Raw genomic sequence first — 14,022 nt, 5'->3', positions numbered from 1 at the left:
AGGACCACACAACTCATAGGTTCAGTGAAAAACCATAACAAATATAAATGTACAGTGAACACTGCATAATGCATAGGTTCATTAAAAGAGTGTGATATTCATAGAGATATACCAAGTAATACACAACTTCTAACGAAACTTCAGGGCCAGGTAGAGCGCTGTTCAGCACAACGAATTGCTGTGGCTGACTGCTAATGTACTCTTCTGAGGCTGCTGTCATCTGCATAACTCCACGCTGAGCTCTTCTAATGGCCTTTGTGGCTGGCTGCTCTAAGGCAGCAGACAGCCGCTCCACTTCTGTTCTCTACCACAGCAGCAACTCCCACCCCCCATTGGCCTCATAGATATTATGCAGGACCCAAAAGGCAGCTGTAACCACTGGGATATTTTTCCTCACCAAGATCTATATTTAGTGAGTACATACTGCCAGAATCCCTTCAACCTACCAAAAGCACATTCAACAGCCTTTCTGCATCTGCTGAGCGAGTAGTTGAATCTTTCCTTGGAGCTCTCAAGGTGGCCAGAGTACAGCTTCATGAGTCAGAGGAGGAAGGAGTAAGGCTGAGTCCCACAAGATCACCACTGATATTCAACATCAGCCATCTCTGATGGTAATCCACTGGTTGTGAAAAAAAGTGTCCTTGCCTGTAGCTACCTGCACAGTCCTGTGTTCTTAAAGATGTAAGTGTCATACACTTTCCCTCACCAGCCCACACGGTCATCAATGAAGCATCCCTAGTGATCCACCAGTGCTTGCATGATCATAGAAAAGTAGCCCTTTCTGTTGATGTACTCTGGGGCAAGGTGTGCATGCTATCTATCACCCCACTGCTACAAATCCATCCACACTGTCCTACATACTTCCAAGAGTCACAGTCCTACTTGGCAGTATACAATTAATGGTCCTACACACTTGTATGACAAAGGCTGTTACTGTGGATTTCCCAACTCCAAAATGATTTCCCACTGACTGGTAGCAAAGTGGCATTGCAAGCTTACACACTGTGATCGCCACTTCCTTCTCAAATGTCAATGCAGTTCTCATTCTGGTGTTCATGCACCAGAGAGCTGGAGCCAGTTCAGCACACAGATCCAGGAATGTGGTCTTTTACATCTGAAAGTTCCGCAGCCACTGCTCATCATCCCAAACCTCCATTATGATGCAATCCCACCAGTCAATGCTCATTTCTCAGGCCCAAAAGCAGCATTCCACCTTCTGCAGCTGCTCTGTGGCCACCAACCTTGAATTATTTTTTGCTGTATCTCCTAACAATTTGTCCTCAAAGAAATAGTCATGTCCTGTTGTTGTTAATATACTTCATGTGGCTCTCATCCTGTGTTTGCAACATTCATGACAATAGTGCAGAGCTGTGCAGGCTCCGTGCTTGCGTCAGATAGCAGAGAACGAAAAGTACCACAGACATTTGTGGGAATTTTTTTAAAAAAAGCAAAAAACATGTGGGATATGGATGGCATTATGGGATCTTGACCTCTTGCTCTCAGCCCCTACCGCATGGCTCATGTGTACCCCACAATGCATTGTGAAAATTCCCCAAAAGTCATTGTGCCAGAGTGTGGCATACTAGAATACCTACCCATAGTGTGCTGCACTCTGCATCAGCACAAGCACTCCTGGTGAGTGTGTGAAGCGCTGATGGAAACAGCCAAGTATGCATGCAAATGAACCATATATTAACTGTGGAGGCTTTATTTTAATGTAACTTGCATCAACCAAAGTTTGTAGTGTAGACATGGCTCTGACCTCTTCAGCCAACAGGTCCAACTCAAGAGTAAGTTTATCCTGGATGGTATCTGAGGAGTATGATTTCTTGCCCAACAGACTGTCTTTTAGATATTTAATGAATTCGAGAGATTACCATAGAACCTATGCTAGGATGTGGATAAATCTAACACCTTCTTTGGAACTTGATAGATGTGGTCATCTCTCGTGGAAGTGGGATGGATAGATTCAGTGCCAGCCTTGCTCTGGCTCCAGAATGTAATTGTTGATGGTCAGAGCCACCCTATGTGGTGGCTTGAACTGGAGAACAAGGCACAATGACAATTCCAGGTCAAGAGCTTCTGTCAGCCTCCATAGATTTGTGCTTATCACAGCATCCAAAAGACACACTGCTTTGTGGCTCCTCTGCCTCCGAGCCCCAGGGAAGAACCATGGTGCCAGGAAGATGAGTCTTTTGAGGACTCCTTAGGTCTCCCAGCTGAGCTTGGGGCCATGGGCAGCATGGAATTCAGTGACTGAGTCTATCCCTTCTGATCTTCAGAGCCATCTTGGGAGAACAAGACTTGGGTTTCAAAGAGCATCTTGATGACAGCTTGCCCTTGGTGCCTGAAGCTGCCTTATGGGGTCTGGATGCAAAGTCCCTCCATATTGGGCCCTTCTATGCTGTTGAATCCTCGACTAGGTACTGACACTGACCAAACAAGACTGTAATCTCAACAGAATCCATCAGATGCTCAGCACCAAAGAATGACATCCAGATTGCTCCCACAGGGTGACGAAGTTTGAGACAACTCTTAGGTCCAACAAATCTGACCGGTGAATGCTATACATATGGAACACCTCTCTGAGGCAAAAGCAGTATCTGGTACACTCATCCATCATAGATACGGTCACATCAATAAAGTAGCACAGCTTTGAGCTGGTAGACTTAGCCTCCACCATCTCAAGAAAGAAAGGGGACTCTGCAGAGAATAGGATCTACAAGGACTAACAAAGCTTAAAACTTGGCAACAAATATTAAAAGTAAACTAAACTATAAAAAATAAAGAATTCCCTGTGCTGCCACCATCACCAAAAAGGGAGACTTATGGGTAGTAACAGACACCTTCTTATTGGCTATTGCAGTTAGAAATAAGTAAGTGACATTTGGAGCAGTATTCCCTTATAATTCCCTGAGCTGGAACTGCAACGACATAATGGGCGCACATGCAGCTCCAACATACAGTTCTATCTAGAAAATCACCAACTTGCACACCAGACCTAGAGCTGGGATCCATACAAACAAAGTTCAAAGAACAATGTATATTATTTTCTTACCACTCATTTTGGTCTCAAAAGTGAGATGCAAATATTGAATATTTGCATGGTAATCACAGAAATAAGCAAGGTCATGTTGTCACGTGATTGTTGTAATGCTTTCAAAGAAGGTGAAATACTGCACTTTTTAAATGGAAATGATAAGAATGCTGGCACTATGAATGGAGACTTGTAAACTATATGAGTGTTGAGGACTTAGCAATCAAAATTATGGGGGAATGGAAGACTAGCATAGATTCACAAAATAGGCATGCAAATCCAGGATATTTACTATACTATATAATGGACAGCATTCATTAATGGGCATTCTAATATATTTCAATTTTGCTAATGAGGATTGCTACTATATTATACCAAAATGCCTTTTAATATTTCTCTCTAAGTCAATGCAGTACTTATTTTTCATTGATTTCCAATTAAGTTACCTGTTGGTATATCTTTATTGAAGTCAATGGGCTTCCATCAAATCAAATTTATTTTTACTAATTTCCATTATTTTGAATCAGTACTAATCCACTGCTATTCTGGACATCAACTGCCTCTTCTCTATTTTATATTTAGATTGTCTATTCACTGGGTTCAGCAACTGATCACTCTGCATTATTCCACTTCAAATGGTTTCCGACTTCTCGTCCATTCCCTAGAAAGCAAAAGAAAGGGTTTGTTTGTTTGTTTGCAGTCTTAATTTTCTCCTTTTGGAATAGCTTCAACTCAGCTTCCATTGTGTTTCACAATAAACCAAAACTAAATGGTTGGTATTTGTCTCACTATCTCCTCCATAATTTGGACTGTCTGGAATTTAATCAGTCAGCTGATACAAGTAACAGTCGCCAGATCCTAAGAAACAAGATGAAAAATGCCATTTTAAAACTCAAATTGTTTTTTGGGGGGGGCACAAGACTGTTGAGGAGCATCTATTGAAAGTCCACTAATGGTTTGCAGTGCAAGAGGCCTATCTCTGCTGTGTGGCCAGTTGTTGAAGGCTAAGATTTAGCATCTTGTGACTTAAACTCAAGATAAATGGTTTATCACAACCAGAGTCCAAACACAATCACAAAATACGAAAAATAAGATGAGCCTCTGCAGGTAACACCTAAGAGCCTGGCTACATTAGCCAAGCGCATTGGTGAAAGGACAAAGAGTGAATGACTGACGAAAACATTTGTCCTATCAATTTTAGAAAAACGCTTATGTTCCCTTCCTCTGTGATAGTACTAGGGTATTGAGAGACTACCACAGTTCTTGGCACAGCTCTCCAGAACAGGTGCTTTTTGAAAATCAGCAAATTATAACTGGCTTCCTACCAAAGATGTGCAATCAATTACCTATTATTATAAGCTGATAGGCAATTGAAGTGGTCACAATATTAAGCCACTATGCCACCAACAACCCAGTCTCAAGTTTCATTGAAAAACTCAATGGTTTCTCCAAAGGATTGTTTCCATTTGTTTGTTCTATGGAACCAGCTATATATCTTGAGGTCAGGGCCGGCTCTGGCTTTTTTGCCGCCACAGGCAAAAAAGCCTTCCGCTGCCCCCTCCCCCCCCGTCCCAGCGAGGCAGGGGAGGGCGCCGAGCCCGGCCTCGGGCCGCTCTCCCAGACCGGCCGGAGCGCCGGGGGGGAGGGCAGCAAGCCCACCGCAGCTCCGCTGGCGGCCGGAGCCCCGGGAGGAGGGCGGAGAGCCAGCCGCGGCTCCGCTGGTGGCCGGAGCCCCAGGAGAAGGGTGGAGAGCCCAGCCGGGGCTCCGTTCTCCCCGGCGGCCAGAGTGCCGGGGGAGGGCAGCGAGCCTACTGCGGCTCCGCTCTCCCCGGCGGCCGGAGCACCGCGCCGCGCTGCCCCCCTCCATGTGCCGCCCCAAGTGCAAGCTTGGTGGGCTGGTGCCTGGAGCCGGTCCTGATTGAGGTGCTATACTCGCACACAGCTATGGGGATAGGAGCAGAGGGTGAGAGGAGCACTTTTCTCACCCAATCGATTTTAGGCAATTTTGAAGTTGTGTTTAGGTTAGATACCTGCAACAGAAGCTGGTTAAAGGTTCTAAATAAAGATTCTTAAGATTAGGACAGGAAAAGGAGAAAGTGGGGGGTAGGTAGAGGTAGCAGGATGGATTTAGTGAAAACCCTGTGCAGCTAAGCCAAGTAATAGTTTCGTTAATATACCCCCATATATTTGGAACACCTATGTCCCCAGCATCCACTATGGTTAAATGAATCTGGAAAGGAAACTGAGTTTCCCCATTTTTAAAAAAGCCATTTTAACAATGACCCTGACAACAAAACTGGGATATGTACCATAGTTTACTAGCAGGCAACCTGTTGTAGATTAGGGTTGTCTCAACCTTCCTCTTCCCAAACTCTGGATAGAATTTACACAACCCAAAGACATGCACAGAGCAACCAGGAAAATATTAGGACAGACTAAAATTTTATTTCTTTCTGCCAAAAAGAACAGATAAAAGCTGATATTTGAGATAAATTTGAGAAACCTTTTATTTTCAAGTCCATTTGTGAATGCATTCCAGTCAGCATTTATACTGTATATTTAGATTTGTTTTATAATCTGTTAATTTCACTTATCTAAATTGAATTCATAGAAAAATGGCTTGTCAGTTTTGATGACTGAATGCATGGGAGCCGCTTTCTAAATGCACTGAGCTGTGGCTAACAAGCCAGCACCAATGTATACACCAATGTAACACCAGTGTCATTTCTCACTTCAATTAGCATATGCTCTTTCCCTGGGAAAATGCTGCCTTATATTTTAGCTGGTAGATAAAGAACAATTTCTTTCAAAGCAGTTTGCAGTAAGATGACTAATTGTTTCTTATACAATGGTAAAGGTGAACAGTAATGCTTACTAAAAATAACTGTAACAAGCCTTAAAAGCCAGTTACTGAGAACATGTATATTCTTTAAAATGACAGATATTTTAGAACATAACTGCAATGCCTCAAGAGTTCACCTGCTTCGCTGAGGAAAGCTGCTTATAGCCCTTTAAGGGTTGGAAGAGAAAATTATTTAATTAGATGGAGTCCCAGGCCCTGGGTTAACTGACAAGTGAATCCTCCAAGAGAGGCAGTTAGTGACAGTTGTGGATGAGGTGTGAAGAGACAAGGGTAAGATAGATGCCCTATTTTTATCCTGATTTTTGGTTTTTAACTGATAATCAATAAAACACCACAAACACCAAAAAACCCCACCCCAAAACAATAAATCAGAAATTGGTGTTTAACCAATAAACACAAAAACACTGGAAATATTTACTTGTGTCTAACTGCTTGTCTACACAGAACCATAATGCACACTATGGGGGTGCGATTTCTAAAGTGCACTAACATATTGTGCATTAATTAGTCTGTGTAAACTTTCCTGGTGTGCACTAAATGTTCCCTAGTGCTCTTTAATGTGGTGCTGTTTGAAACAGTACTACATTAAAGTGCACTAGGGAACATTACAAATACTGCTCCATTACAGCAGTGTATGCTGTAATGAGTAATGTATAATATACTATACATTACTCATTTCACTACAAAGAGAAAGCCCCCAAAAACCTGATTTTTGACATTACATAAAATGTAAAAATTGCTAAAAAATAACCCCTCAAAAATGAAATACACACACAAAAAATAGAAGCCCAAGATAAAAAGGATCTGCTCAGAACACAGAGGGACCGGTGTAAACAATGGATTTTATTAAAAGAAATTCAAAATCTATATACTGAAAAAATACCCCAAAGGAAGTTAATTAAGGACAAATTGCAGTTATGTAAGGAAAAAATAGTGCTAGATTCTAGTTAGATAAGCAGTCAGAAAGATTTATAGGGTAGTTTTAATTAAAATGGATATCCATGTTTTTCTGTTGTATAATTTATTAAGTTAAAGTTTAGTAGGCAACCTTTCTGCAAACTGCATCTTCACTATTAATGTTGCTGAGGAACCCCAGTGAGCACAAAGTTAACTTTAATTTTATCTGTGTGGATAGATATTTTGGTTAGAGGATAAAATACATACTTATTCTAGTTTGAACTGAAGTAATTATGCTGCAAAGAGAACTTACTCAGAGCCAAACAGAAAGTGTTAAGCAATGGAATTTTCTGAAGCTTGTTCTAAAAAAATATTTTAAAATAAATACATTTGCAAAAATACTACCCCGGACTGACACTCAGGCACAAAGGAACAATGAGGTGAAAAATATTAATGAGTACTATTCAGTGTTTAGTACAGAGTGTTACAAGTACCTGTACTACCAGTAAACACTGGTATTGTATTTTTAACATCTTATAAAAGAATAGTAAGTACACCAGAGAAAAGAAAACCACTAAAAACTGTAGGAAATAATCAGGTAAAAATAGCCAGTGTGGCTCAATACACAATAGCATAATAGAAAGATGGTACTTCACAATTAGTTCATTTTAGTGTGTCCTCCCATTTGTCTTTATGTTGAAGAGCTTCTGAACTATTAGCTATGGATAAAAATGATGTATTTGGGAGGAAAAAAGTTGAGCTGTTTTGTTCGCCTTACTTGAATAAGGTTAAGAATTTTAACTTTAGTGCACTCTTCCTCATTAACGCCATTTGCTTCTCTCTCATTTCATTCAGGTTGGGCAATAAAATTAGACTAGTCAGATTCATTTTCAGTTACAGTCAGCATCTAGTCAATTTCAATTCCTGGTACTCACATACTATGTAGGGTTGCAGCATTAGGGTTGCAAACAGCAGAATTTTAAATTGAAGCTAATTTTTTTCCTTTGGAATTTTAAGAGAGTCATGGAAACATCTCTACTGATCTTAGGTTTTGTAAAACAAGTTTGAGGCCTAAATTTACATGGCAATGCTGCCCCTGAGAAAGCTGTATTTGGAGTGCTAGCATCACTAGTAAAATCTAAGATTGTTTTATTATCATCTGTGTTATAGAGTTTGGATTAGTTTACAAGAGCACAGTTACACAAGCATACAGTATCTATAATCATGGCACAATGAATGTGTGACAAAATATGAATACAGTAACGCCCATACCAGATCAGACCAGTGATCCACCTAGTCTAGTACTGATCTTTGACAGTGGCAGGGCCAAGATTCTTTAGTCATTAAAGTACTTCTTGATTGTTTGCTGTTAATTTAGCATTCAGAAATGTGTGACTTTTTAAAAATTGTTTCTTTTAATGTGCATTATCTTGCATTTATCAACAGTGAATTGTGTGTGTCACCATACTGCTCATTCACCGTTGTTAGGTCTTTGTCAATTTCCTCACAGTCAACTCAAGCTTAGACTAACCTCCAGAACTGAGTCATCTACATTTTGTCACCTCATAGTTCACCATCTTTCTCAGATATTTCTAACAAATATTTAACATCATGCCTACTATGGAACCTACAGTACTCCACTGTTCATCTTTTGCCATGTTGAAAACTGTCCATTTATTCTTACCCTGTCTTTTAGCCAGAAGTTTCTAATCTGTGATAACACTTCATGTTTCACCCAGTGATCTAGTTTCCTCAAAAATGTTAATAGCCTCTTACAAGGGACAGCTGACTCTTAGTTCCTCTTCACTGCCTTTGCTCACTAACACCTGATTTCAAGATTCTAGTTACTTCTTGGAGAGTTGACAAGATGGCCCCAGGCACAAGCAGTAAGAGTGACCATGCAGGGCCCACTGTTCTTGCACTGAGTCATCAAGTCGTAAGCCAGCTCAGTCTCCCACTCAGATAGCAAGACAAGAGTGGGGGACAATTTACTCTTTTGATAATAGGCTAGAAAGGGATGAAATTCACAGTCTAGTTTGGGTACCTTGCTCTCAATTATAATCCTGGAAATGATTAGCTTAGCCCTAAATTAAATGATTTCCCCTCCCCCAAAAAATAGCTGTCATCCTGAATTTGGTAGGATTGATTTGCTTTATCCCTGCAGGACATATGCACTGATCTGAAAGTCAGATGTTATAAAAAAAATCAAATGCCTTCAAAATGACATCAGTGTAACTGTTTCTGCATGACTATTCTTAAGGGATATCAACATGGTAATAGTTTATATTTATTCTCATATCTCTACCTCATTTATCAGAACCATGTCATATTGTATTGATAGTCAACATAAAAAGTTCTGATCTGCAGAGCAAATGCCATAAGGTGGCAGCCATAACCTACAGCAGCTAAGGAATGCAAAGTAAAGCCACTTTTACTTAATATTTCACTTTATTAGGAAAGACTTTATGAAGGGTAAAGCGTCAGCTGGCCTACTTAGCACCTTATAGTATAAATAGATCATTTTCTGAGGGCCAATCTTATTCATACCAGCAGTCACTGTCCTAAAAGCTGGCCCTGAAAGGTTAAGGCTCCATTCTCTGTATTATAATGAATGGTGCTATATAAATGCAAAATAACTAATTTGTAAGCACTTCAGGGCAGGGAATGTCACTTTGTAAAATGCCATATAAATTATAGTGCTATATAAGCACTTTTAGGCAGAATGCCACTAGTTAGATGATCCCTCACTATCACAGATCTTGGGAGACAGACCTGTCCTTGCTTACACACAGCCCCCCAACCTGAAGCAAATACTCACCAGCAACCACACACCACAGAACAAAAATACTAACCCAGGAACCTAGGGTGACCAGACGTCCTGATTTTATTAGCAGCCCAGGCCTGTTCGTTCCCCTGCGGGACCTGAGCAGGACGGGGGGGCTTATGCCTGCTGCCCCCACTCCAGGGCCGCCGCAGGATAGCGCCAGCTGGGCAATAGCCCAGATGCGACTGGCCAGGGGCTGGGCTCAGCGTGCGCGCTGTTGGGTCCCCGCAGCAGGCCCAGAGGGTTCAGGCCCGGGTGCCAGAGCTGCAGCCGCCGAGCTTGGCCATCGGCCACTTCCTCCCCCCGCGGCAGTAGGAGCTGCAGCAGCGGCTGCTCCCGAGTCCCGCTGCCCGGTGGGGGAGAACAGCCGCTGCCTGGCCCCGCAGGCCGTCCCCCTACTCTCCCTACCGCCCGAGTCCTGCCTGCTCCGGGCCAGGCCGGACTCTCACTCACCCTTGCCCCGCGCTTCCCCTGCGTCTCCCGGGCCTCCCTTCAGCGCTTGTGGAGGAAGGGTGTTGGTTCTTTTTTTTTGGCCACGCCCCCCAGGTCACGTACCCCCCGCGTCCAGATATTTGACTTGGGTGATCTGGTCACCCTACAGGAACCTATCCTTGCAACAAAGCCCGATGCCAACTCTGTCCACATATCTATTCAAGCGACATCATCATAGGACCTAATCACATCAGCCACATCATCAGGGTCTCGTTCACCTGCACATCTACCAATGTGATATATGCCATCATGTCCAGCAATGCCCCTCTGCCATGTACACTGGCCAAACTGGACAGTCTCTACGCAAAAGAATAAATGGACAGAAATCTGACATCAGGAATCATAACATTCAAAAACCAGTAGGAGAACACTTCAACCTCTCTGGTAACTCAATAACAGACTTAAAGGTGGCAATTTTGCAACAGAAAAGCTTCAAAAATAGACTCCAACGAGAAACTGCTGAACTTGAATTAATATGCAAACTAGATACCATCAATTTAGGCTTAAACAGAGACTGGGAATGGCTGAGCCATTACACACATTGAATCAATTTCCCCACGTTAAGTATTCTCATACCTTCTTGTCAAACTGTCTGAAATGGGCTATCTTGATTATCACTACAAAAGTTTTTTTTTCTCCTGCTAATAACAGCACATTTTAATTAGCCTCTTAGAGTTGGTAGGGTAACTCCCACCTTTTCATGTTCTCTGTATGTATTTATAAATATATCTCCTCGCTACATGTTCCATTCTATGCACCCAGTGAAGTGGGCTGTAGCCCACGAAAGCTTATGCTCAAATAAATTTGTTAGTCTCTAAGGTGCCATAAGTACTCCTGTTCTTTTTACTAGTTATCCAGTAGCTCAATAACATTAGCTTTGCATAATTAATTGTATTAAACATCAAAGACACACTGAAAGCACTTGGCTAGAAACAATACAGGTAAAATATTATTTGGGTGCATTTCAGCATGAAGACTCCATTGAAGTGTTACCAGAACTGGTGAAGGGTGGCAGCCAATAACACAGGATCAGCTATCCCTCCTTATGTGCAGCTAATGTGTGGCAGGGTAACCACCTCTGCAGCCCTTTTGGATTCTCCCAGAAAGGCAGAAGAAGCAAGATAAACCATCAAGGGGGCAGGTGGTGATGGCTGTAGAGACCGTCACTCTGTGCGGAATAGGGATTAGTCCTTCCCTCCCCCACATTAACCAGGACATAAAACAGCTCAAAAGGCAACGGCTTTAGCCCCAGTGTCTCTAAAGGGCCCTAGGCAGATCTGGGCAGGGACCAGGAAAGCCTCCCCTTAAGCAAAGAGGGAAAAGGGGGCAAAACAGTAGCCCAGACTTCCCTGCCTGCAGGGAGCTCCTGCCCTCCAGCCGAGAGAGAAATGAAACTTGGGAAGGGGAGCTGGGTGTGGAAGACGATTGGGGTCCGGATACATGCCCCACCACGTGGGGCAACAGGCCCAGGAGAACCAGCCCCCAGCAGAACCTCCCTCTACTAGCTACAGGAACCAGTGGCCGAAGTGACTCACCTCCCCCCCCGCGTGAGGGCTAACCCAGATCCCGCCCGCAGCCTCCATTTTATACACCCCCACGTGACCAACCTCAAACCTCCTCCGGCTGAAAATACATGACGTCCCGCGCAGTCTCCCCCCCCCACGTATGTATGCAAATTAGCCCCTGTGGCGGGGGTGCCCGGATGTTGGCTGCTCCGCCCTGTGCTGCCGCTCTTCGCTCGCTCTTCTTCCCTCCCTCTCGGTGAGGTTGCGGGTCAGCGCGAGCCACTGCAGCGAAACCGTCGGCGGCAGCGCGGCGCGAGCGGCGGGACTGAGCGGGCGCGGCGCAGGCGGCCACTGAGACCGGCACTCGGCGGATCCAGCTGCGGCGAGACTCCCAACACCCACCCGCCACCATGGTGAGCAGCCCCCGCTTCCCCTCCCCCGCCCGCCGGCCGAGCCCCCTGCACCGGGCCCGGCAGAAAATTCCAGACCCAGCCTCGTCCTGCGGCTCTGGGGCAGAGAGCGAGAGGGCGCGGGGACGGCAACGGCCCTTAGGAGCCGCCCCCGTCCTGCTTCCCGCGGGACCGGGCCCTCCCCCGCCGCTTATTTCCCCCCCTCCCCCGTGCCTGGGCCGCCTCCAGATACCCCCGGTCCTCTCCCCGCCCCTGGGCCGCCTCCAGCGAGCCTCCCCCGCGCAGCCTCCAGAGACCCGTGTCCTCGCCCCCTCCATAGCGCCGTGCTACCCCTGTCCCCTCCGTGCCCCGTCCGCCTCCGGATTGTCCCTCCCTCCAGGCCCGCGCCGCCTCCAGGTACCCCCGTTACTCCCCCCGCCCCGGCCGCCTGCAAATACCTCCTGTTTTCTCCCACATGACCCCCCCTTCCACCCTGTCAGTAACAGCCCATCCCCCCGCCCTCGTACCCCTGTCACCTCCCCTACACTCTCCTTCCCTTCTCAGCCCCTTCCCCTCGCTATCGTGTATCCCCCCCTCCACTGCTCATCTGCCTTTGTCCCCTCCACTGCCCCCAACCTCCGTGTCCTCAGGCCCCTTCCCGGCTTTGAACCAGCATTGAATCCTAGACTGCTGTTCATCTGGTTCCCAGATGTAGTCCTGCGTTTCTCTGCCATTGCTCAGTGGTGCTGTTCCGTGGTGGTGATTTTGCAGTCTTGCAGGGTTTTTTTTTTTTTTTTTTTTTTGCTTTGGTGCAGCAGCGTTTGCTTTTCATGTGCAGACCCGGAAGGCTACAATGTACGTCGCCCATGGCAGGAGACTTGCTAGATTATACAGACTTTATTGCTCAGAGTTGGAAATCTTATAGTAACTGTAATCTATCTGTATATTTTTGGATGTCGCAAGAAGGTTCACAATATATCACGGTGTGCGTGAAGGGGTTGTCTTTTTAAAATCATAGCGATTTAAATTTCCCTTTTACTGCTGTAAAATTAATCCAGACATATGGTATCCTGTGCTGTAGTATTTTACGTCGACACTAGGGGTATCTCCCGCTTACCACTGGTGCCAAGAAATCAACGCCCTTTTTAATAAACATTTATTTTATCCTAAAATATCCGATACCCCTGGCTGCAGGGTGACTTCTGTCAAAGTTTCAGTTTTGGAATTGGGAAATGTATACAATTGGAGCTATTCATTCCCAGTTCTTCTTCCATTATGTGCAAAACCAGCTGTTTATCACCATTGCATGTTAAATCTAGCAGTGCGTGTGAACCAAAAATGGATTTCCTTTTGTTTTTATTTTTAAAAACACAATGGCCAACTTTCCTGTATACAGCAAAGCTATGGTAGAAAATTATGCTGCATGTTTTGTCTGATCTTGTAATTGCGCCTTTACCTTCTGTTAGAAATATTTTGTTAGGGAAACATTTTGAAATATGTAGAGGCTTGCTTTGTTTTGAATTGTGGTTCTGGAAAGCTACTGCTAAACATTTGAAATAGATAGGCAACACTAAGGCTATCAAATGGTTATCCCTTCTGTGTTCTGAAAAAGTGGTAGTAAAATCAGTACTTAAAAACAAAACAAACCTTTACTACTTGAAGCCATGTTACCACTGCAGTGCTTCCAGTTGTTGTACGTACATCTAATAACTGAATGATATGTAGCTTTCATTACATTATAATTACAGTAATACATTAAAGCCAAGGTTATATTAGAAGAATTTCTTGAAGGTTTCTCTGATGCTTATTAATGTGCACAAATTGCAAGAAAGAGTTCATGAATGGTGAGATGTATTTTAGTGTGTCTGTGAAAGGTCTTTATACTCACCCTAACTTTCACTGCCTTGCTAGAAACTTTTGCTAGCGTAGTCATATTGGGTGAGGGTGTCTTTTTTACGACATTTCTATACTAGCAAAAACCTTAGAGTATACACAGCTATGTTGTTAAAAATACT

General features: G+C 44.0%; 1 protein-coding gene across 1 annotated transcript in view; it reads left to right on the top strand.

The window, feature by feature from the left end:
- Positions 1 to 11,876: 11,876 nt before the first annotated feature.
- PPP3R1 (protein phosphatase 3 regulatory subunit B, alpha) overlaps positions 11,877 to 14,022 on the top strand; it is an 87,087-nt gene continuing 84,941 nt past the window's right edge. Inside the window, exon 1 of the mRNA XM_034764248.1 lies at positions 11,877 to 12,031. Within this exon, the coding sequence (XP_034620139.1) occupies positions 12,029 to 12,031 (3 nt within the window). The 5' untranslated portion in view covers positions 11,877 to 12,028. The remainder of the gene's footprint in view (positions 12,032 to 14,022) is intronic.

The sequence above is a fragment of the Trachemys scripta genome, chromosome 3, assembly GCF_013100865.1.
Source record: "Trachemys scripta elegans isolate TJP31775 chromosome 3, CAS_Tse_1.0, whole genome shotgun sequence".
Lineage (NCBI taxonomy): Eukaryota > Metazoa > Chordata > Testudines > Emydidae > Trachemys > Trachemys scripta.
The sequence above is the reverse complement of the archived record's forward strand: the minus strand, read 5'-3'. Positions and strand labels throughout refer to the sequence as shown.